Raw genomic sequence first — 23,826 nt, forward strand, 5'->3', positions numbered from 1 at the left:
GGCTGGCCCGGGCTGCGAGTGCTGGGCGCCTGTGGGCGGGCAGGGCTTGGGCTGCTGCCAGCGGGGCTCTGCCCGTCCTGCAGCCCAGCCCGGGACGCGGAGGCGTGGGGAGGGGAAGAAGAGGAGGGAAGCAGAGGGGAGGTGAGGGAAAAGGAGAGGGAGTGGCAAAGCAGCTGCCTACCTGCAGTATGCCCAGCAAGATGGGCAAGCAGAGTCTGAGACCCCCTTCCCCTGCTCCAGGAGCTGCACCAGGAACCTCCTGGCTCTAGCAGCTGACAGCACAGGCCAGGCGTGGCCTAACTCCATTTGACTGCAGCACCTGGCACCAAATCCACTCCTGCTGCTCCACAAGGAGCTGGCACTTTCTCCTTGCAGCACATGTGCACACAGGACAAAGCGAGATTATGCAGAGGTAAGGACAGATTCCAGAAGAGGACAGGACAGACAACAGTGCTCAGATGCAGGGCCCAGCCACACAAGTGCATGGAGCAGCCCCTTTTACAGCCTGCTCCGTCTGCCCTCGTGTGCTCCTCCTGGCTCCTGTTTCCCTGCACGTCCCCTCATGGGGTTGTATAGGTCTGTCCTGCACCCATCCCAGCCTGTGTCCTGGCCCACAGCTGTAGGAGGTGCAAGGCCCAGGCTGATCTTCCTGGCAGTGGCACCTGTGGCTTCTTGATAGGCCAACAACTGGTGTGAATGGTGAGGTTTGTCTCTTGTCATTGCCTCTGTGTTTGTTTTCTCTGGTCTCGGTCTCTGTATGCTTGTTGAATGCCTCCTCTTTTCTTAGCATCCCAATTGACAAGGTCCCCGATCTTAGAACCTCAGTGGCATAAACATATCCACAGCCCCGTGTACGCCCCCCAAGTGGTGTGACTGCCCACATTTGGTCTCCTCACTGCCTCCCTCGTCATCTGTCAGTCAGGTTTGTATCCCTGTGTGTTGTTTCCAGCTTCCTGCTGTTCTTTCTCTCTGCCCCCCTCGCAAGTGCTGAAGGGCTGCTTCTAGGGTAGGAAACAAGGAGGGAGTAGTTGAAAGGTAAGAAAGAAAATAAGGGCTGGTGTGGAAGCAGTGATGGCAGCTTCCCCAAGACCTCCATTGCGGAAGAGAGGAGAGAAAACGGCATGGCCCTGAAAGCAGAGACAGAGAACACAGCAGAGGAAACAAACAAACAACCTCCCTCTGTTTCTCAGGTTTCCCATGGCTTCCTTTACCTTTTCGGTCCTTAGGCTGTAGATTGTTGCATGGAGCAGGGGCATCACAGCCCTGGAGAAGATGGACACCACTTTGTTGAGGGAGACATTGGGAATGGGTTTTGTTTAGAGGAGGGAACATAGCCCCTGGCATGATACAAGTGCAGCCAAGTGAGAGTTAGCAGAGAGTGTCTTGTGTCTCCTCACATGACTACATTCAGAGGGAGACCAGGAGCACCCTGCAGGAGCTCAAGGAGGACAGGAAAACTGGTGGTGCTGTTGGAGTCAAGGAGCACACTAATCCAGAAGCTCTCTGCAGAAGCCAGCTGCATGACAGATAGCGAATCCCAGAAGAAGCTGTGATTGTGTAGGGCCAGAGCAGGGCAAACGAAGGGTGAGCGCCACTTGTGCCAAGGAGGGGAGCAGGAGCTCAGCCCACAGGCCTCCCACCAGACTGGAGTACTGCAGTGGGTGTGGCAGATGCACACAGCTTGGTCATAGGCCATGAGTGTGAAGAGGACATCCCAGTTTAGGCCCACTAGTGGAGGAAGAGGAGCCAGAGCACACAGCTGGAAAAGTAAATTGTCCTATCTGCAGAGAAGGCATCTAAAAGCATAAAAGGCATCCTGACCAAGACGTGGCACATGTCAGTGAATGGGAGGTTTCCAAAGATAAACTACGCGGAAGGATGCAAGCCCTGATTGGGCTCCACCATCACGAGTGTATTCCCAGTCTGGATCAAGAGGTAGATGGCTGAGTCCAGAATGAAGAGCAGTAGCTCTCAGCTCTCAGACAAACCCAGCAGCAACAAAAGAAACCACTCTGTAGACCTTCCCCTCACCCCTGTGGGAAGATACCAGGGGCAGGAGGAAGGAGGAGATGGAGTTGCTGCTCAGGATTCATGGTCTTCCACCACTCGATATCTTCTGGAGGAAAAACACAGCAGGGCCTCAGCAAGCCAGGATGTTCCTTCAGAGACAGGAGAAAGTCAGATCAGAACCCTGGAGTTCAGGAGAGCAGCATTTGCTTTCTTCGCTGTGTGCACACGTACCTGTCCGTGTGTGCCCAAATATACTTCAGTATGCATCCAGGAGTGTCTGTGAGTGCATCCATGAGTTCATGTATCTTTTTACATGAGCAGCAGTGTACATGAGTGCTGTTCCCTCCACCCGCTTTTGATGTCATGAATGATATCGGTATGTGATCAAGGGTCACAGTGGGAATTAACAGAAACAGTGACCTGTCAACAGCATCCCTCCAAGGCTGAGATGTGGTGGCTGTGCATGTTACCCCATGCTTCCTGAGCAGTCCAAATGAGAGGTCATCTGAGAAACCCTCCAGAGGATCACAGGCTGCACCTCCAGCACGCACGTAGTCCAACCCTGTTTTCAGAGCAGGTCTCATCAGATCAGGTTGCTCAGGATCAAGTCCAGGCAAAGTCTGAACTCTTCCAAGGATGGAGCTCCCATAGCATCTCTTTGGCAATCTGCTCCAGGACTTGACCGCCTTCAGGGTAAATAGGACCCATGTTCCTCTGGTTCAATGCCACTTCTGCCCAAGGTTTCAGCCCCTGCATGACTCAGCTCCAGGCCCATGAGTCACAGAAGTATGCGTGGCATTGGTTTTCCCATGGGGACCTCTGTCCCACCCCAGACACCACTGACAGCGCACCGGCAGCAGATCTACGCAGGGCTGGGCCTGCTCGAAGAGGGCAGGATTTCTCAGCCTGTCTCCCTGTACATAAAGCTAACACCATCCTCTTGAACTCTCTAGCCATGGGGAGTACAGCTGTGTGCTGGTCTGGACAGGCGGGGAGGGGTGACCGCCACCATGCTCTTACACTCTGAATCTTGTGTTACAGAATTGAAGTAAGGATCCAAACTGTTGTGGGCCCATCCTTGTTCGGGACTGAAATTGGCAGTGAACTTCCTAGGGTCAGGAGGCAGTGGGCTACAGATACAGAAGGCCGCATCTCAGCATGTGTGCTGTGGGCACTTCTGGGCTGGGTTTGTTCTGTGATTGTTCAGCTGTTCTCAGGTTCCTTCTTGCCCTGGCTGCTCTCTGGAGCTCATGGACAGAGCAGTGGAGAATGCCCTGTGGTGACCAGCCCATTTTCTTGTGAGGGGGGCCACACAGTTCTCACAGACACACACCTGCTCATGCACACCTGTGTGGAATCATGCAAGACTGCACCCACAGACACTTGCACCAGTCCAGCACACAGGCTGTTGTAGTTTCACACTGATGGCCAACTAAAGTCCACCACACAACTCTCTCACACCCCCTGCTGAAAGGAAGCTGTGGGGAGAGAATGTGATTTAAGCTAAAGGGCTTAGAAGTTGACATAGGGATAACATAATTAAAGGAAAAAAAAAAAGAAAAAGGAAAAAAAAAAGAAAAAAAAAAGAGCAAAGGCCATTTTGAAACAAATTGAGAAAAATTTATTCTCCACTTCCCATCAGCAAGTAATGTTTGTCCATGTGTTTGGAAGCACAGACTCAATATGCCCACCCCTGGTTTTCCTTCCCCTTTCACATCTTTACTGCTGAGTGTTCGAGTACGGAATATCCCTTTGGTTGGTTTAGGTCAGCTGCCCTGGTGATGTCCCCTCCTCACCTCTTGCCCACCCCCTACCTCCTGGCTTTGGGGGGCTTGGAGAGAGTCCTGATGCTGTGCCAGCACTGCTCCACTATAGCCCCAACGTTGGTGTGATGGCAATGCTGTTCTAGCTCCAAGCGCAGAGCACAGCACTCTAGGGGCTGCTGTGGGGAATGTTAACTGTGTCCCAGGCAGCCCCAGTACAGGCAAGTGCCCACAAGAGAGGAACATGTGCATGAAGGTGACACAGCGTGCAGCAAAGATTCTGGACAGCATTTGGTCAAAGTACATGGTTTGACGTGGTAGAGAGGGGAGGTGGACTGGGAGCCTTGCAGAAGGCACTGGAGCCAGGGCTCTTGACAAGACAACGTCAGCTTTCTTGGGCCTTGCACTTGAGGCCTGAGAATCCCATTTGTTAGCCTGAGTAGCAGTGGTAAGGGAAAGTGCTGGAGTGCCCCTACTGATCACTGGTGGGTGTCATGACAGAAAGAAGTTTGCATCATGTAAGGGGGAGGTGTACGATTTTATTTATTTATTTTTTTTAAATAAATGAGAGACATGAAGTTATGGGAGTGAAAAAGGAATTCTCTATGGACAGGATCTGCACTGTGTGTCTTGGGAAAGCCCACCCGGCTCTGTCCGACGCTGGTAAAAGGCAGGGTCACCTGCCCATGAAAGGTTTACTTTCTGTCTACATTCATCTTCTTATTCCTTCTAACTAAAACAGACAATGTCCTGTTGGGCCTTTCTTTTGTGATCCAGAAAGGGCCCTGCACAACCTCTCCCCCCATACAGATATCCCTGGGTCAGAGCAGGAGGCGGCAAAACAGGCCAGCAGATTTTCCCTGAGGGCAGTGTCAGGAGGGGTAGGGTCACAGGCAGGAGCTGGGTCACCTGTAGCCAAAAGGGCCACAAAGAGCCCCTAGGGAGTCACCCAAGCTGACATCATTTGCCTTTCCTGGACTCTTCCAGCACGTGAGCTGAGTCTTCTGCCCACACTGACTGGTGTTGCCTGGAAATACTTGGGCCTCCCTACCTGCCACTCAGAAGTTGCCTTCTTTGGGGAAAGGGCACAAAGCAGGAAATGAAAAACAGCATCACAGGAAGGCAACACACATCCCGTATCATTAGGTGGGATATTTTGCATGCACGAGTAGCTTGTCAGAAAGTAGTCCCTGCTTCAAGGGATGCCTCTGGACATGGGGCAGCTAAGGCCCACTATAAAAGCCAGCTGAGCTCCGTGCTCTCTCATCCACTTCTCTGGCCTTCTTCTCCTTGGGAACAAGGTGAGTGTGAAGCCCCTTCTTGTCCCCCTCACTCTCCCACGGGAGGACTCAGCTCCATGGACCTTTCAGCTGCTATCAGCTGTGTTCCGTGCCAAATCTTGGGGCTGCTGGTTGTGGGAGAATCAAGGGGTAGAAGGTTTGTCATGGAGGAAGTCTGGGCCTTTAGTATGATGGCTCCTGGGCTGGAGCCTAGAGTGTAGCCAGGCTCTGGTGGTTCTTTTTGAGCTCTGGCAGGAAGAGGCCAAGAAGCCCTGGCACATCCCTGCACAGCCTCCAGCTCACAGCGCTGCCTGTGCCTTGGTTCCCTCAGGGTGTGGTGACAGGCTGTTCCTCATGCATGCCCATGTTCTGCTTCCTCCCTGCCCTCTCTCCCAGGTGCACGTCCTGCCCCCAGACATGTCCTGCTACGACCAGTGCCGGCCATGCCTTCCATGCCAGCCCTGCGGCCCGACCCCGCTGGCCAGCAGCTGCAATGAGCCCTGCGTCAGGCAGTGCCAGAACTCCACCATCGTCATTGAGCCCTCTCCTGTGGTGGTGACCCTGCCCGGCCCCATCCTCAGCTCCTTCCCGCAGAACACCGTTGTGGGATCCTCCACCTCCGCCGCCGTTGGCAGCATCCTCAGCTGTGACGGAGTCCCCATCAACTCCGGGTGCTGTGACCTCTCCTGTATTACCAGCCGCTACTGTGGCAGCAGGTGCCGCCCCTGCTAAAGATGCCAGACAGTGCCCCAGACCAGGACCCCAGGAACTCAGAACATGCTGCTGGACAAAAATGGAAAGAAGAACAGACCTCTTGCCATTGTTTTAAGAGGACCTGACCATCTCTGGCTTGTTATGTAAAGACAGACAGGAAGGGGCCAGCCTGGATTCTATGACTACATGGCCGATGTATACCTATCCTGATTTCCACACACTCTTTTTCTTTCTTTTCTTTGTTGCCCTCTGCTTTCCGTGAGGCCCCCAGAAACCAGCCTGGAGTGACCTGCTAGCCATCTCCACTTGTGGGCCAGGTCAATTGATGCCCTGTTGCAAGTCTGCCACTGGAAAAGCTGAACAGATTTTTCTTTTTTGTCTGCTCCTGCTGTGCTACGATCTCGGGGCCTCCTCTTGGAGTCAACTCATTTCCCTCCTGACACTTGATAAACGTTTGCAGCAACCCTGAGTGTGTCCCTGTGTGGTCTTTTCCTCTGCATACAGATGGCCAAGAGGGAAAACCATTCCTTAGTGGGAATAGGTTGAGGGCACTGCTCCATTCCCCTAGGCACTGGATGGTGGTACATACTGCAGCAATTAATCTTTCAGGCACTGTCTGTTGAAGCTGAGGAAGACATGCCTAGTTCTTCCACAGTCGATGGACACCAGTCCTTCACTTGTGACGGAGCTGCCTGGGCCAAGCTTTTCTTTCTCCGGGTTGCTTTGCTTCTTGCTCTTGCAAGCAGACAAAAGAGTTTCCTCAAGTCTGAGGACATCAAAACACCACATTCAGCATGCTTTGTGAGACAGAGGAAGCTTCATCAGCACAGCCTCGTTTCTCCTGCCAGGTCTCGGCATTTGCAGCCTGCAGGACACCCAGCTTGTCCCAGACATGCAATGCCCCACTGCCGCAGGAGCTGGTCATTATGACACTGCTCCCTGTGCAGGGGCTGAGAATGATCACACATGCCTCCAGCGCCCCTGAGGAGACGTCAACGAACTCAGTGGGCTGTAGGTCTTCATTTATCTCTTGCTCTGATTGCTTACTGTGATGAACATGGAGAGCTCTTGGGCCTTTGGCACTAAGGGCTGCTCTATTTGTTCTGTCCCTTAGGCACAGGCTTTGGACATGAACTGGCTGAAGGTCTGGAGAAAACCTGGTGGCTGGGATGCAACTCCAGTTTATTGACTGACTCATTGAAGAGAGAGAAGAACCCTGCAAATCTCTGTCAGGACTACTTCTAGGGGTCTCTGGGCTGGGCTGGCCAGGGCTCAAAGCAAGCTGCTTTATCATGGGCTGGCAGGAATTTACTCACGCTGGGGCTGAGGGGCTGAGAGCAATCCCCCAGGGGAGTCTTATTTCCCAGCAGGCTCTGCCCTATTCTGTCAGACCGGGAAGAGAGGAAAGTAGAGCCCTGTGGTCCAGGTCAGTCAGTTGGGGTCAGCCCTCTCTGCACAGCCACAGACACCAGCCCCTTTGGGAAAGAGGATCTGGCTGTCAGATCTTGGAGTGCACAGGGGAAGCAGTGCAGCCAGGGGAGAGCTGAGGGCCCCATCCCAGAGCTCTGCCTTGCACAGACACATCCCCTCCCCATCCGGGGTTGTTGCTCAGCCAGGGCAGCTCACTGCACCAGGGTGTCACTCACAGCACAGAGGTACAAGGCGCTGTCAGAGAGCTCAACTTCCTTCAGCCGCAGAACACTGTGTTTCTCGTCAGTGTTCAGCTCCGTGGTGAAACGGTCCTTCTGCTTGGTGCCCTTTCCTGCTTGATAAGAAATCAGCTGAGGGGCTTGTCCCTTCTTCTGCTGGTACCAGAGCAACGCACTAAAGAAGTTGGAGGTCTTGTATGTGCAATTGGTCTGGAAGGTGTTTCCCTGCTCCACGGTGACTTGTCCTTCTTGCTGGGTGACGGACACCTGTCCCATGGTTTCTGGAAGAAAGAGAATATCAGCAGCTCTGTGGGGAAATCTCCAGGCAGCCAAAGAGGAGTGAATTCAGACCTGTGGGAGATAAGTCTCCCTGTCCTTTACTGGGCTGAAAGGTCCTGAGGCCTGGCCACAGCAAGGTGGTTTGGGGGCAGAGCTCAGAGCTCCCTGGCCAGAGCTGACCCTGTGAGAGCTGTGCTGTGTGCCTGCTCCTCCTGCCTGCTCTCCTTCTGCCCAGAGGACCAGGGCACAGCCTGTCATGCCTGGCTTTGTGTGCTGGGTCCAGAATCCTCCAGCAGGTTGAGGAGCCCATGCAGCTACTGGGAAAAGGTTCAACCTGCTTCCTCATCCCTGTCATCTCAGGGGGGTTCCAAGGCTCAACAGTACACACAAAGCTGAGGTGAGTGGTGGCAGGAGGGAGCCCTGGCTGTGCAGACAAGCAGCAGGACATTGGAGACCACGGCAGGAACACATCAGGCAGAAGACAGACTGGACACCCTGGTAATGTCCATGGGAGGAGAGCTTTAATGTCCCTGTATCCACTTGGACACAATCTGGCTGTTTCTACAGGAAAGGGAGAAATGAGGGACTGCAGAGACTGATGAAATCTTCTCTGGTGACAGTATGTGGACCAGAAGAGAGAGGCAGAGAGAAATGGACGGAAAGGACAAGAAAAACAGGAGACGTGCCTCAGGTCTCTCCTCTCTGTATTTTCTTCTCATTTTGAAGAATAACAGCATCTTGAAGGAACCAGTCCAAGAGCCAGAAATGGGAGCCAACACTTACCAACATTTTCCCTGTGATTCAAGAGTTGGTCCCCACATAAACATGGTAAGGCTGATGAGGGCTTCCTGGGGAAAGAAGATTTATGTCTTGATTAAAAGCCAGCACTTACCCAGCAGTTGCCCCAGGAAGGCAGTGAGGATGAGATACCCGCGGTGCATGCTGAGACCGACCCTCCTGTTTGCTGCGGGAGAGAGAGTCAGAAAAGCACCTCCCAGCCCCGAAAGAACAGAGCTGCTGGAAATGACTCTGCTGGGGGAACAAGGGGAGATTCAGTGACGAGAAATGTTCTGGTCTGACTGTGCCCAAAATGCTCCCTGGGGTTTCTCCCTCCTCCAGCAGGAGCAACCATTGAGGATTGTCACAGTCAGGGGTCCTGGGAACTCTGGGGGCCACATCATGGGAAGGGGCTGCTCTCGTCTCCTCTCCCAGAGGGGTCCTCACCTCCCCAGCTACAACTGCCTTCTCTTCTGCACACGCACTGCTTGGCCATGGCTGATGTCAGGGCAGTCTTCCCCACTGAGCTTGTTCTTTTTACCCTGGGGTCCTCTGCTCCATGAGGATGTTCCTAGTTCCTGCGTGAGGAGAAGACACCTCGATTTCTCTCCCACATCCCCAGAAAGAAGGGAGGAACCATGCTACGCAGCAGCCCAGGGTTTCTGGCTGTGTCCTGTTCTGGTGGGATAACATAGCTTTTGCAAGAGGAACGGGGCTCCAGCGGGGTGTGGGATGCCACAAGCCCAGAGGGGACAAGGACAACCTGTTCCATAGGGTAAAGGGTGGAGAGCCAGCAGAGAAAAGGATGTGGGTTCAGTGGGTCACATGCACTAACACCGATGGGCTACAGGGGGCACCCTCCCGGGGCCACATCCCTGGCAATCTCTGCTTCCCTGATGCTTGGGCCCCCTCTATCACCACCCCTAACACCTTGACTGGCTTGGCAGTACCTGGCTAGTTGTGTTGTCTTCCCCCATACCTCCCTCAGCACACCTCAAACGTGGAGCTCTCAGACACCCAAAGGAATGATACTCCAAGCCCTGCAGACCCCAACTGTTCCTTTCAAACCCCCCAGGCAGTGTGAACTTTCTCCTGAGAGAGGGAGTTATGAGAATCTTACCAAGTAGAGATAGAGTGCTGACAGCATTTAACTAGGATGGTACTTAGTGTCTTTGCTAACTATGGTGCATTGTGCAAATTAACTAAAGCAAGAAGCCTTGGGCCCCTTACCAAGGTCAGTGTCTTAATAAGAGTGTGAGCCTCTTGTGAGCCTACATGTATATGTAACACTTTACTGCATATAACCAAGGCAAGTTGCCGTGTCAGGTGTGCACAACTTTGGTGGGACTAACCCCCGTGCTGCCCAGCGCTGAATAAACATACCTACTTTACAATCTTGCTGATTGTGGAGTCCATTTTCCGCAAGTCACTCCCTCTCTCCAAAAAAATTTACCGCACGAAGCAGTGAATCCACTTCACTGCCTGTGGTGGCCCGAAACAGAAGGAGATTTTTCGTGGGGAAGTTTGGGATCCGCATGGCAGCTCACCTGAGGAGCCACAGAGCTCTGCTGTGCTGCCCAGCGCTCTGCTGTCCACATACTTTGGCACATGACAGCGAGCATGTGGCGAGTCTGTACGAGTGAAGCAACGTGTTGTTTGATGAATAGAGTTGTCCATTTCTAAGAAGAATTACACAAAATCCCAGAAAATCTCCAAAGATAAGAATGCCAGTGAATCTCAGCAGGAGCAGGATCTGCAGCACGTGCCTTGCCCTAACAAGTGGTCTGTCTTATGTTCCTTCGGTGAACTCCACCGCAACCACCCTCTCATTTTTAACTTGCCATGGTTATATGCAGCAAAGAGTTACATATACATGAAGTTTCACAACACACCTATACATATTCATAACCTGTCCCTGCTTCATATTAAAATTAGTTCCAAGGAGTCATTTCCATAAACTCCTCCCATCTGCGCTTGCGCAGTGTATTCTGGTGGTGGTCTTTGGGGGTCGTGGGGATGAAGAGTGATGACTCTTCCTCGTCACCGCTAGTTGACCTCTTGTCTCTGCGCGGACTCAGTTGCTTCTTGGATCTTGTCCATCCGCAGGACCAGTTTCTACCAGTTTCTTAAGATAGGCTCACACTCTTATTAAGAGACTGACCTTGGTAAAGGGGCCCAAGGCTTCCTGCTTTAATTAATTTTCACAAGCACCGTAGTTAGTAAAGGCACTAAGTAGCATCCTAGTTTCATGCTGTCAGCACTATCTCTACTTGATAAGATTCCCCTAACTCCCTCTCTCAGTCCCCCCTTTTAGTTAGTAAGTTAGTAAGTTCTTTTCTAAAATTCTAGAAAATTCTAGTAAATTATTGTATTCTCCGAACTCCTTCTCTCATTACAACTGCTCGTGGCCTTAAAGAAAGCATTCAGCAGGACTGGATGACTCTGGCATTGCCAGCTGCTACTCAGGCAGAAGGTGCCCTCCATGCCAAAGCTGCTGGTCAGGGCCCTGGGAAGGGCTCCCAGGAACTATGAACATCATGTGTGATGGTCAGCCATGCTGAAGCACTCCAGATGCTGAGCATTCCTCTGGCGCAAGGGGGGGATCAGTTTACTCTTGGCACTGTGTGATCCCTTTGCTGTGAAATCCCACACGTGGAGGAGCGACAGCCGCCCCTTTGCCTTCAGGAGAACCAGCCTGACATGGGCTGGATGGGAATCTGTCCCCTCTGCGATGCATTTCTGAGACAATGCTGGCAGGCCTTTATAGACAGGTGTGAGGAGATGGGTCTGGCTCCGGCACTGACTCCCAGGAGGACCTGGCAGTGTCCAGGGGTGGAAATCCCTCACTGACAGGCACTAGCAGGAGCCTCACAGCAGTCTGTTTCTCCTATACATCCCAAGGTCATCAATGGACAGCCACGCTGAGGCACTCCAAACACTGTTACCCTGAATTAAAGCAAGGACCCAAACTGTCCTGATACGGTCCTTGCTGAGGCCTGAATTCTGCAGTACCAGAGGGTGATTGCTGCGGCATGGGGAAAAGGAGGGCTCAGGAGAAAGGAGCTGTGTTTCGGTGCCTCTTCCCTGGACACATCTCTGCCAGGCTGGTGCCTTCTCCGTTCAGCTGCTCTCAGGCTCCTTCTGACCCTGGGAACCTGCTCCCCTGCAGGACTCATGCACACAGCAGGGGAGAGTGCTGACACTGTGCACATTCCCTCTTGATAAAGGGAAAACAAGGACACACACACGTGCTCATCTATACCTGCATGGAGTCATGCACAAATCTGTGCACCCACGTGCGTTCACACAAAGCCAGCTGCACACAGGTTGTCACAAGACAAGAGCAGATGTGTGAACACAAGCAACCAGGCCCTCAGGTGAGTGCACAAGGTGAGCCTATGAGGAGAGGTGCTATATTCTGGACCTCGTTCTCATAGCAGCTGGGCTGATGGAAATGTGAAGCTCAAGGGCAGCCTTGGCTGCAGTGACTGTGGAATGGTGGAATTGAGGATCCTGAGCACAGCGAGGAGGAAGCACAACAGTCTTGATGCCCTGGACTTCTGGAGAGCAGACTTTGGCCTGCTCAGGCATCTGCTTGGCAGTGTACCATGATACAAAGCCCTGAAGGGGAGATGGGCCCAGGAAGGCTGGTTAATATTCAAGGATCACCTCCTCAAAGCTCAGGAGCGATGCATCCCAACAAAGATGGAGTCAGGCAAAATGCCAGGAGACCTGCGTGGATGAACATGGAGCAACTGGCTAAACTCAAACATGACAGAGAAGGCCATAGAAGGTGGGAGCAAGGACAGGTAACCTGGAAAGAATACAGAGACATTGTCTGATGAGTAAGTTAGGAGAGCTAAATCAAAGGCAGTATTTAGCCAAGGAAAGAAGCTTTGTTTCCTCTGCTCTGCCTCACTGAGACCCCACCTGGAGTGCTGTGTTCAGCTTTGGGGCCCCCAGCACGAGAAACATATAGACCTGTTAGAGTGGGTCCAGAGGAGAGCCATGAAGATGATCAGAGGGGACCCGTCCAGCACTTCCGGTGAGTCTTCTGCCCTCACTGATGCATTCCTGCCCTAGAACTCCTTGGACATTTCATCCCAGCACTCTAAAGAAACCATCGCTGCGGAATGGCCGTGGCCTAGATCTGGAAATGAAAAGGCAGCAGTGCAGGAAACCAACACACAGCCCATATCATTTGTTGGGATGGCTTGCATTCAAGATGAGCTTGTCAGAAAATTGTTACCTCTGCCAAGGGTGCCCCTGGGCCTGCGGCAATGAAGTACCAGTATAAAAGGCAGCCCAGCTCCCTGCTCTCTCATCCAATTCTCTCGCCTCATCCTCCTTGGGAACCAGGTGAGTCTGAAGCCCTCTCTCCTCCTCTTCTGAAGTAGAAGGGATCTTGCATCAATAGACATCACATCTGATGGTGGTTCAGTGCTATGCTGGGCCTTGGAGTTCCTTGCCATGGGAGAGGGGTGGAGGGAGACGTTCTGTGTAGAGAGAGGCTGGGACATGGTGCTGAGGCAGCTTTTTGGATTACGCACTACAGGATTGTCTCATTGGTTCAGGCTGCTCTTTGAAGGGCCCTGTCAGGACAAAGCGATGAAGACCATGAGCCTCCTGGTAGAGCCTCCACATCCACCCTCGGCAGTCATCTTGGCTCCTTTGTTTTGGGTAACAGGGCTGCTCCTCATCTACCCATGCGCTCTGCTTCCTCTCTGCCCTCTCCTCCAGGTGCATCTCCAGCCCCAGACATGTCCTGCTACAACCAGTGCCTGCCATGCCGGCCCTGTGGCCCGACCCCGCTGGCCAGCAGCTGCAATGAGCCCTGCGTCAGGCAGTGCCAGAACTCCACCATTGTCATTGAGCCCTCTCCCGTGGTGGTGACCCTGCCCGGCCCCATCCTCAGCTCCTTCCCGCAGAACACCGTTGTGGGATCCTCCACCTCCGCCGCCGTTGGCAGCATCCTCAGCTGTGACGGAGTCCCCATCACCTCTGGCTGCTGTGACCTCTCCTGTATTTCCAGCCGCTACTGTGGCAGAAGGTGCCTGCCCTGCTAAAGCCACTGGCCATGGCCCTGGGGTTCCAGCACAACCATGGTGCTGGACAATAGAAGGAGGAATCTTCAGGCCCTTGCTTTCAGAATGACTGACCTTCCTCACCTCCTCTGGCAGAGATCGGCAGGAGCCAGACCAGGGGCTACCCCGAGATTTCTGAAAACATGGCCCATGTCTCTCCTTCCATCCCTCCACCTACCTCCTTCTCTCCTTTTTCTTTGTGTTCTTCTCCTCCCTTGGGTTGTCAGGCTCCTCAGATCCAGCCCTCCCGCTGCGGTAACAGCAGACACATGCCCTGCATGATCTCCGCCATGGGCTAGGGACGCTGCCTCTCGGTAGGCTCTGGAGATCCCTGCACTGAAGGGCCTCTGCTCAGAGTGACCTGCTTTTCCTCTGTACACTCATTAAAGATTTCTGCATCCCAGCTTTGGCTGTAGATGTTTCTTCCCTCTGCGTATGCCCTCCTGAGCTGCCCAGGGAGAATGGTTTTGCCCTTCGTGTGTACAAGATGGGTGTTTAAGGAGTCTCTTCCCCTCTCCCAGAAGAATGGGAGGTTGTGACACGCTGCAGACGGTCCTCTCTTGGGCACTGCCCCTTGGAGCTGAAGAAGACATCCCTGGCTTTCACAGAGCAAGGGGCAATCTACCCTTGCCTTGCAACATCTCTGCCCACAGCTCCCCCTGTCCTGCAGACAGAGAGCACAACCTCTGCTGTCCTCACGGGAAAAGCTACAAGTCTGTGGGAGGCTGTGGAGGCTGGGCACCCTGCAGGCTCTTAGGAACGGGCTTCCTCTTCCTCAGGACACTGCTGTGCTGGGTAAGCAGGTGGGGACAGAAGATGGATGGCACATGTGGGGAATGGGTGGAGTAAGTGCTGGGATGCCCCACTGCTTCTACTCTACCTTCATCTCCCCTCTTTTGCCCCACCTTGGGGCTATGGCCAGCACACATGGGCATGTGTGGCAGGAACATGTGTCCCATGAGGCCCAACCACCCCCAGCACAGCACTTGGCAGGGCCCAGGTGGTGGCACACATGCAGGGCCCACCCGCTTCACAAGTCAGCATTGGTGTTAGCCGTAATGGACCATACATGGCAATCTCCAGTCCCTGAGGACCCTGCACCCCCATGGGCTGGGTCAGTGCAAAGACAGCATGCTGTTTGCATGCCCCCACGCTGCTCTGTGCTGCCCACTTGCCCCCAAGCAGGCAGCAGCTTTCCTCAGTTTTGCCCAGGACCTGCACTCACAGGGACTTCCTCATGCTCATTTCCACTTTTCCTGACCGTTTGTTTTGCTCCTGCTCAGGCAAGAGGTTGTTTCTCTGTTTCTTCCTTTGGTTATGTAGAGGCTATCTTCAGGATGTTTGCAGCTCTCTGGTGCCCAGCTGCACTTCAAGGATGCCCATTGTTTCCAGGCCCAGTTCGACTGCTGGCAGACATTTTTCCTGTCAGTGCTTTGCAGCCCCCTGATGTCTGCGCTTTCTCATTACAGCCTGGTTACCTCTGTAACAGCTCCCATCAGCAGGGCACCCTGTCCCTGCTCGATTACAGAGCTGTTTCCTTAGAGATCCACGTATGGCCCTGCTTGGTACAGCCTTGTCATGTCCAGAAGGAATCAACCATGCAGGCAAGAGAGAAGAGCCAAAGGTGTGCTGGGGTAAACCCTTTGTCTTTCCTAGTGTCAGAGGAATGGAATCAGCCATAGCTGCAAGAGAATGTAACCAGTTTAGCCCAGGTGAAGGTATGGCACTGCCAGGGCTATAACTGTGGGTGGATTCTGCTTCTGTGTTTGCACAAGGCAGCTTAGCTTGGATGAGACACCCACTAAGCTGAGCAAACCCCTTTGCTGTGAAATCCCACACGTGGAGGAGCGACAGCCGCCCCTTTGCCTTCAGGAGAACCAGCCTGACGTGGGCTGGATGGGAATCTGTCCCCTCTGCGATGCATTTCTGAGACAATGCTGGCAGGCCTTTATAGACAGGTGTGAGGAGATGGGCCTGGCTCCAGCACTGACTCCCAGGAGGACCTGGCAGTGTCCAGGGGTGGAAATCCCTCACTGACAGGCACTAGCAGGAGCCTCACAGCAGTCTGCTTCTCCTATACATCCCAAGGTGGTCAATGGACAGCCACGCTGAGGCACTCCTAACACTGTTACCCTGAATTAAACCAAGGACCCAAACTGTCCTGATACGGTCCTTGTTGGGGCCTGAAGTTGGCAGTACCAGAGGGCGATTGTTGCAGCGTGAGGAAAAGGAGGGCTCAGGAGAAAGGAGCTGTGTTTCAGTGCCTCTTCCCTGGACACGCCTCTGCCAGGCTGGTGCCATCTCCGTTCAGCTGTACCCAGGCTCCAGACCCTTCCAGCAGAACTGAAGTGCCTTGGAGGGGCCGGGCTGGCGGGGCCCCCCGGGGCTGCGGGGCGACGTGGTCCCGGCGGGCGGAGCGGCAGCGCCCCCTGGGGGCTGTGCCCCTGCCTCGCCCCCGCCACACACGCCCGGCCCCGCCCGCCACGGTTCCTGCCCGGCCGCAGTCCCGGCTCCTCTCCCCGTGGCTCTCAGGGCGCAGTAATACACCGCCGCGTCCCGAAGCCGGGGCTGGGCGAGCCACAGGGCGCTGGACCGGCGGTCTGCTGCCACCGATAGCCGCCCTGCTAGGTCCGTCACATCTTGGGACCCACTATAAGCCCTCACGAGGAATGTGGGTCCTCGGCCTGGGAGCTGACGGTACCAGTGGATGGAGTCACCAGTCTGGATGTTGGGGTGTGAGCAGGTGATGTTGATGCCGGTGCCATCCCTGGTCTCTGCCCACGGCTCCTGCTGCACCTGGGCTCTCCCTGCAGCCACTGCCAAGAAGACAAGAAGGAGAAAACTCAGAAAAGGGCTTTTCTGCTACTGAAAATGTCATGAGGGGGGGAGAGGGGAGTCGAAAACGGTTGACAGCTGATGGGAGCATTTTCTCAGACGAAAGCACACAAAGGCATTTCTCTGGGAATGGTTATTTGGGGACCAGGTCGGAGCAGGGCTGTTTGGAAGGAGGGTCCGAGCCGAGCCAGGAGGAGAAGGGAAGCAGGCAGGAATGAGTGGGGGTGTGCCGAAAGGAGAGGAGGAAGGCAGGGAGCAAGGCAAGGTGGGAGGGAACGGCCGGCTGAGCTCGCGGGAGGCAGACGGGATGGCTGCAGAGGGAGGACAGAGGGGAGCGAGGTCCGTAAGAAGCCGGCGGGCCAGCAGCGAGGGCGGCCCCGGCCCCTGCCCCCCGCAGCCCACGTCCCGTCCCCGCCGCCGGCAGCCCCGCGCACCCAGGAGCACCGCGGCCAGCCCCGCCAGCCCTGCGGCCCGGCCCTGCCGCATCCCGCCGCTCCGCCGCCCGCGCCGCGCTGCCCCCGCCAGCCCCGGCTCTGCTCCGCCCGCGCCGCCTCCTCCCCGCCGCCGCCGCCCGGCGCCGCCAGCTCCGCCCCGGGGCCGCTCGGGGGCTGGCCCGGGCTGCGAGTGCTGGGCGCCTGTGGGCGGGCAGGGCTTGGGCTGCTGCCAGCGGGGCTCTGCCCGTCCTGCAGCCCAGCCCGGGACGGGGAGGCGTGTGGGGAAAGGCTGAGGCAGCTCCTTTGGCACGGACAAGGAGAGGGGAGGGGAAAGGAGTGGGAGGGGGAGAGGGAGTGGAGAAAGCAGCTGCCCGTCTGCAGCGTCCCCAGCAAGAGGGGCAGGTGAAGGGCAGCAGGCCTGGGTGGACTAGGTCTGGTCGTGTGTTGATGAGAAGCACTGGTTCCCCAGCTGTGGCTGGCACTGCCTGCAGCTCGAATGGTATCGAAGCTGAGCACATATCTGGGAGACACACAGACAAGGTCCTGCACACCCCGTTTGAGGACTATACACCCAGGCCAGTACGCCCAGTAGCTGCTTTTGGAGACCCAAACCACTCCTGCCGCAGTTGCCTGGAGGCAGAGACCCCCTTTCCCTGCTCCAGGAGCTGCACAGAGACCCCCTGGCTCCAGCAGCTGACAGCACAGGCCAGGGGTGACCTCACCCCGAGTCTGACTCCAGCACCTGGTGCCACATCCACTCCTGCTGCTCCACCAGCAGCTGGCACTTTCTCCTTGCAGCACACATGCACATGGGACAGAGCGAGATTACGCAGAGGTAAGGAAAGATTCCAGAAGAGGACAGGACAGACAACAGTGCTCAGATGCAGGGCCCAGCCACACAAGTGCATGGAGCAGCCCCTTTTACAGCCTGCTCTGTCTGCCCTCGTGTGCTCCTCCTGGCTCCTGTTTCCCTGCACGTCCCCTCATGGGGTTGTATAGGTCTGTCCTGCACCCATCCCAGCCTGTGTCCTGGCCCACAGCTGTAGGAGGTGCAAGGCCCAGGCTGATCTTCCTGGCAGTGGCACCTGTGGCTTCTTGATAGGCCAACAACTGGTGTGAATGGTGAGGTTTGTCTCTTGTCATTGCCTCTGTGTTTCTTCTCTGGTCTCAGTCTCTGTATGCTTGTTGAATGCCTCCTCTTTTCTTAGCATCCTGATTGACAAGGTCCCCGATCTTAGAACCTCAGTGGCATAAACATATCCACAGCCCCGTGTACGCCCCCCAAGTGGTGTGACTGCCCACATTTGGTCTCCTCACTGCCTCCCTCGTCATCTGTCAGTCAGGTTTGTATCCCTGTGTGTTGTTTCCAGCTTCCTGCTGTTCTTTCTCTCTGCCGCCCTCACAAGTGCTGAAGGGCTGCTTCTAGGGTAGGAAACAAGGAGGGAGTAGCTGAAAGGTAAGAAAGAAAATAAGGGCTGGTGTGGAAGCAGTGATGTCAGCTTCCCCAAGACCTCCATTTTCCAGCTGTGAGAAACAGAGAGAACACAGAGACAGAGAGAGGCAGAGAACACAGCAAAGGAAACAAACAACCAACCTCCCTCTGTTTCTCAGGTTTCCCATGGCTTCCTTTACCTTTTCGGTCCTTAGGCTGTCGATTGGTGCATGGAGCAGGGGCATCACAGCCCTGGAGAAGATGGACACCACTTTGTTGAGGGAGACATTGGGAATGGGTTTTGTTTAGAGGAGGGAACATAGCCCCTGGCATGATACAAGTGCAGCCAAGTGAGAGTTAGCAGACAGTGTCTTGTGTCTCCTCACATGTCTACATTCAGAGGGAGACCAGGAGCACCCTGCAGGAGCTCAAGGAGGACAGGAAAACTGGTGGTGCTGTTGGAGTCAAGGAGCACACCAATCCAGAAGCTCTCTGCAGAAGCCAGCTGCATGACAGATAGCGAATCCCAGAAGAAGCTGTGATTGTGTAGGGCCAGAGCAGGGCAAACGAAGGGTGAGCGCCACTTGTGCCAAGGAGGGGAGCAGGAGCTCAGCCCACAGGCCTCCCACCAGACTGGAGTACTGCAGTGGGTGGTAGATGCACACAGCTTGGTCATAGGCCATGAGTGCGAGGAAGACATCCCAGTTTAGGCCCACTAGTGGAGGAAGAGGAGCCAGAGCACACAGCTGGAAAAGTAAATTGTCCTATCTGCAGAGAAGGCATCTAAAAGCATAAGAGGCATCCTGACCAAGATGTGGCACATGTCAGTGAATGGGAGGTTTCCAAAGATAAACTACGCGGAAGGATGCAAGGGCTGGTTGGGCTCCACCATCACAAGTGTATTCCCAGTCCGGATCAAGAGGTAGATGGCTGAGTCCAGAATGAAGAGCAGTAGCTCTCAGCTCTCAGACAAACCCAGCAGCAACAAAAGAAACCACTCTGCAGACCTTCCCCTCACCCCTGTGGGAAGATACCAGGGGCAGGAGGAAGGAGGAGATGGAGTTGCTGCTCAGGATTCATGGTCTTCCACCACTCGATATCTTCTGGAGGAAAAACACAGCAGGGCCTCAGCAAGCCAGGATGTTCCTTCAGAGACAGGAGAAAGTCAGATCAGAACCCTGGAGTTCAGGAGAGCAGTATTTGTTTGTTTGCTGTGTGCACACGTACCTGTCCGTGTGTGCCCAAATATACTTCAGTATGCATCCAGGAGTGTCTGTGAGTGCACCCATGAGTTCATGCATCTTTCTACATGAGCAGCAGTGTGCATGAGTGCTGTTCCCTCCATCAGCTTTTGATGTCATGAATGATATCGGTATGTGATCAAGGGTCACAGTGGGAATTAACAGAAACAGTGATCTGTCAACAGCATCCCTCCAAGGCTGAGATGTGGTGACTGTGCATGTTGCCCCATGCTTCCTGAGCAGTCCTAATGAGAGGTCATCTGAGAAACCCTCCAGAGGATCACAGGCTGCACCTCCAGCACGCACGTAGTCCAACGCTGTTTCCAGAGCAGGTCTCATCAGATCAGGTTGCTCAGGATCAAGTCCAGGCAAAGTATTCCAAGGATGGAGCTCCCATAGCATCTCTTTGGCAATCTGCTCCAGGACTTGACCGCCTTCAGGGTAAATAGGACCCATGTTCCTCTGGTTCAATGCCACTTCTGCCCAAGGTTTCAGCCCCTGCATGACTCAGCTCCAGGCCCATGAGTCACAGAAGTATGCGTGGCATTGGTTTTCCCATGGGGACCTCTGTCCCACCCCAGACACCACTGAGAGCGCACCGGCAGCAGATCTACGCAGGGCTGGGCCTGCTCGAAGAGGGCAGGATTTCTCAGCCTGTCTCCCTGTACATAAAGCTAACACCATCCTTTTGAACTCTCTAGCCATGGGGAGTACAGCTGTGTGCTGGTCTGGACAGGCGGGGAGGGGTGACCGCCACCATGCTCTTACACTCTGAATCTTGTGTTACAGAATTGAAGTAAGGATCCAAACTGTTGTGGGCCCATCCTTGTTGGGGACTGAAATTGGCAGTGAACTTCCTAGGGTCGGGAGGCAGTGGGCTACAGATACAGAAGGCCGCATTTCAGCATGTGTGCTGTGGGCACTTCTGGGCTGGGTTTGTTCTGTGATTGTTCAGCTGTTCTCAGGTTCCTTCTTGCCCTGGCTGCTCTCTGGAGCTCATGGACAGAGCAGTGGAGAATGCCCTGTGGTGACCAGCCCATTTTCTTGTGAGGGGGGCCACACAGTTCTCACAGACACACACCTGCTCATGCACACCTGTGTGGAATCATGCAAGACTGCACCCACAGACACTTGCACAAATCCAGCACACAGGCTGTCGTAGTTTCACACTGATGGCCAACTAAAGTCCACCACACAGCTCTCTCACACCCCCTGCTGAAAGGAAGCTGTGGGGAGAGAATGTGATTTAAGCTAAAGGGCTTAAAAGTTGACATAGGGATAACATAATTAAAGGAAAAATGAAGAAGAAGATAAAAGAAGAAGAAGAAAAAAAAACAATGAGTGAAGGCCATTTTGAAACAAATTGAGAAAAATTTATTCTCCACTTCCCATCAGCAAGTAATGTTTGTCCATGTGTTTGGAAGCACAGACTCAATATGCCCACCCCTGGTTTTCCTTCCCCTTTCACATCTTTACTGCTGAGTGTTCGAGTACGGAATATCCCTTTGGTTGGTTTAGGTCAGCTGCCCTGGTGATGTCCCCTCCCCACCTCTTGCCCACCCCCTACCTCCTGGCTTTGGGGGGCTTGGAGAGAGTCCTGATGCTGTGCCAGCACTGCTCCACTATAGCCCCAACGTTGGTGTGATGGCAATGCTGTTCTAGCTCCAAGCGCAGAGCACATCAATCTAGGGGCCGCTGTGGGGAATGTTAACTGTGTCCCAGGCAGCCCCAGTACAGGCAAGTGCCCACAAGAGAGGAACATGTGCATGAACGTGACACAGTGTGCAGCAAAGATTCTGGACAGCATTTGGTCAAAGTACATGGTTTGACGTGGTAGAGAGGGGAGGTGGACTGGGAGCCTTGCAGAAGGCACTGGAGCCAGGGCTCTTGACAAGACGACGTCAGCTTTCTTGGGCCTTGCACTTGAGGCCTGAGAATCCCATTTGTTAGCCTGAGTAGCAGTGGTAAGGGAAAGTGCTGGAGTGCCCCTACTGATCACTGGTGGGTGTCATGACAGAAAGAAGCTTGCATCATGTAAGGGGGAGGTGTACGATTTTATTTATTTTTTAAAACAATAACTGAAAGGCATGAAGTTATGGGAGTGAAGAAGGAATTCTCCATGGACAGGATCTGCACTGTGTGTCTTGGGAAAACCCACCCGGCTCTGTCCGATGCTGGTAGAAGGCAGGGTCACCTGCCCATGAAAGGTTTACTTTCTGTCTACATTCATCTTCTTATTCCTTCTAACTAAAACAGACAACGTCCTGTTGGGCCTTTCTTTTGTGATCCAGAAAGGGCCCTGCACAACCTCTCCCCCAATACAGACATCCCTGGGTCAGAGCAGGAGGAGGCAAAACAGGCCAGCAGATTTTCCCTGAGGGCAGTGTCAGGAGGGGTAGGGTCACAGGCAGGAGCTGGGTCACCTGTAGCCAAAAGGGCCCCAGAGAGCCCCTAGGGAGTCACCCAAGCTGACCTCATTTGCCTTTCCTGGACTCTTCCAGCACGTGAGCTGAGTCTTCTGCCCAAAATGACTGGTGTTGCCTGGAAATACTTGGGCCTCCCTACCTGCCACTCAGAAGTTGCCTTCTTTGGGGAAAGGGCATAAAGCAGGAAATGAAAAGCAGCATCACAGGAAGGCAACGCACATCCCATATCATTAGGTGGGATGTTTTGCATGCACGAGTAGCTTGTCAGAAAGTAGTCCCTGCTTCAAGGGATGCCTCTGGACATGGGGCAGCTAAGTCCCACTATAAAAGCCAGCCGAGCTCCGTGCTCTCTCATCCACTTCTCTGGCCTTCTTCTCCTTGGGAACAAGGTGAGTGTGAAGCCCCTCCTTGTCCCCCTCATTCTCCAAAAGCAGGACTCAGTTCCATGGACCTTTCAGCTGCTATCAGCTGTGTTCCGTGCCAAATCTTGGGGCTGCTGGTTGTGGGAGAGTCAAGGGGTAGGTTTGTCATGGAGGAAGGCTGGGCCTTTAGTATGATGGCTCCTGGGCTGGAGCCTAGAGTGTAGCCAGGCTCTGGTGGTTCTTTTTGAGCTCTGGCAGGAAGAGGCCAAGAAGCCCTGGCACATCCCTGCACAGCCTCCAGCTCACAGCACTGCCTGTGCCTTGGTTCCCTCGGGGTGTGGTGACAGGCTGTTCCTCATGCATGCCCATGTTCTGCTTCCTCCCTGCCCTCTCTCCCAGGTGCACGTCCTGCCCCCAGACATGTCCTGCTACGACCAGTGCCGGCCATGCCTTCCATGCCAGCCCTGCGGCCCGACCCCGCTGGCCAGCAGCTGCAATGAGCCCTGCGTCAGGCAGTGCCAGAACTCCACCATTGTCATTGAGCCCTCTCCCGTGGTGGTGACCCTGCCCGGCCCCATCCTCAGCTCCTTCCCGCAGAACACCGTTGTGGGATCCTCCACCTCCGCCGCCGTTGGCAGCATCCTCAGCTGTGACGGAGTCCCCATCAACTCCGGGTGCTGTGACCTCTCCTGTATTACCAGCCGCTACTGTGGCAGCAGGTGCCGCCCCTGCTAAAGATGCCAGACAGTGCCCCAGACCAGGACCCCAGGAACTCAGAACATGCTGCTGGACAAAAATGGACAGAAGAACAGACCTCGTGCTGTTGTTTTAAGAGGACCTGACCATCTCTGGCTTGTCCTGTAAAGACAGGCAGGAAGGGGCCAGCCTGGATTCTATGACTACATGGCCGATGTATACCTATCCTGTTTTCCACACACTCTTTTTCTTTCTTTTCTTTGTTGCCCTCTGCTTTCCGTGAGGCCCCCAGAAACCAGCCTGGAGTGACCTGCTACCCCTCTCCACCTGTGGGCCAGGTCAATTGATGCCCTGTTGCAAGTCTGCCATTGGAAAAGCTGAACAGATTTTTTTTTGTCTATGCCTGCTGTGCTACGATCTCGGGGCCTCCTCTTGGAGTCAACTCATTTCCCTCCTGACACTTGATAAACATTTGCAGCAACCCTGAGTGTGTCCCTGTGTGGTCTTTTCCTCTGCATACAGATGGCCAAGAGAGAAAACCATTCCTTAGTGGGAACAGGCTGGGGGCACTGCTCCATTCCCCTAGGCACTGGAGGGTGGTACATACTGCAGCAATTCATCTTTCAGGCACTATCTGTTGAAGCTGAGGAAGACATGCCTAGTTCTTCCACAGCCAATGGATACCAGTCCTTGACTTGTGACGTCTCTGCCTAGACAAGTGCTGTTGACATTGGAGGCCCAGCTCTTGGGGAAGAGTGTTCCTCTTGCTTTGGGTGGAGCTGTGCTGGGGATGGAGGCTCAGACAAAGATGATCCCAAAGGATTGCAGAAACTGAGAATGGTTA

General features: G+C 54.4%; 2 protein-coding genes, 1 pseudogene and 2 gene segments (V, D, J or C); 3 read left to right on the top strand and 2 right to left on the bottom strand.

Moving 5' to 3' along the window:
- Window positions 1-4,975: 4,975 nt before the first annotated feature.
- On the top strand, window positions 4,976-5,967 carry LOC121059548 (annotated as a pseudogene).
- Window positions 5,968-6,459: 492 nt separating this feature from the next.
- On the bottom strand, window positions 6,460-9,262 carry LOC121059542. The segment is given in 2 exon segments: window positions 6,460-7,697; window positions 8,588-9,262. Coding segments are annotated over 2 exon segments (357 nt in total).
- Window positions 9,263-12,651: 3,389 nt separating this feature from the next.
- Window positions 12,652-13,959, top strand: LOC121059520 (feather keratin Cos2-3-like). The gene is made up of 2 exons (XM_040536407.1): window positions 12,652-12,831; window positions 13,213-13,959. The coding sequence occupies exons 1-2, from the start codon at window positions 12,753-12,755 to the stop codon at window positions 13,536-13,538; spliced, it is 405 nt and encodes a 134-aa protein (XP_040392341.1). The 5' UTR covers window positions 12,652-12,752; the 3' UTR covers window positions 13,539-13,959.
- A 1,786-nt stretch (window positions 13,960-15,745) lies between these two features.
- On the bottom strand, window positions 15,746-16,877 carry LOC121059499. The segment is given in 2 exon segments: window positions 15,746-16,372; window positions 16,826-16,877. Coding segments are annotated over 2 exon segments (561 nt in total).
- Window positions 16,878-22,176: 5,299 nt separating this feature from the next.
- Window positions 22,177-23,333, top strand: LOC121059519 (feather keratin Cos1-1/Cos1-3/Cos2-1-like). The gene is made up of 2 exons (XM_040536406.1): window positions 22,177-22,313; window positions 22,686-23,333. The coding sequence occupies exons 1-2, from the start codon at window positions 22,215-22,217 to the stop codon at window positions 23,019-23,021; spliced, it is 435 nt and encodes a 144-aa protein (XP_040392340.1). The 5' UTR covers window positions 22,177-22,214; the 3' UTR covers window positions 23,022-23,333.
- Window positions 23,334-23,826: the final 493 nt, after the last annotated feature.

Source organism: Cygnus olor, chromosome 25, assembly GCF_009769625.2.
Source record: "Cygnus olor isolate bCygOlo1 chromosome 25, bCygOlo1.pri.v2, whole genome shotgun sequence".
In the NCBI taxonomy this organism is placed as follows: domain Eukaryota; kingdom Metazoa; phylum Chordata; class Aves; order Anseriformes; family Anatidae; genus Cygnus; species Cygnus olor.

Bases quoted from the DNA above. Each gene is read 5' to 3' on its own strand.
- LOC121059520 (XM_040536407.1), top strand. From the start codon at position 12,753: ATGAAGTACCAGTATAAAAGGCAGCCCAGCTCCCTGCTCTCTCATCCA. The intron at 12,832-13,212 runs GTGAGTCTGAAG...CCTCTCCTCCAG, and splicing joins TCATCCTCCTTGGGAACCAG to GTGCATCTCCAGCCCCAGAC.
- LOC121059519 (XM_040536406.1), top strand. From the start codon at position 22,215: ATGCCTCTGGACATGGGGCAGCTAAGTCCCACTATAAAAGCCAGCCGA. The intron at 22,314-22,685 runs GTGAGTGTGAAG...CCTCTCTCCCAG, and splicing joins TTCTTCTCCTTGGGAACAAG to GTGCACGTCCTGCCCCCAGA.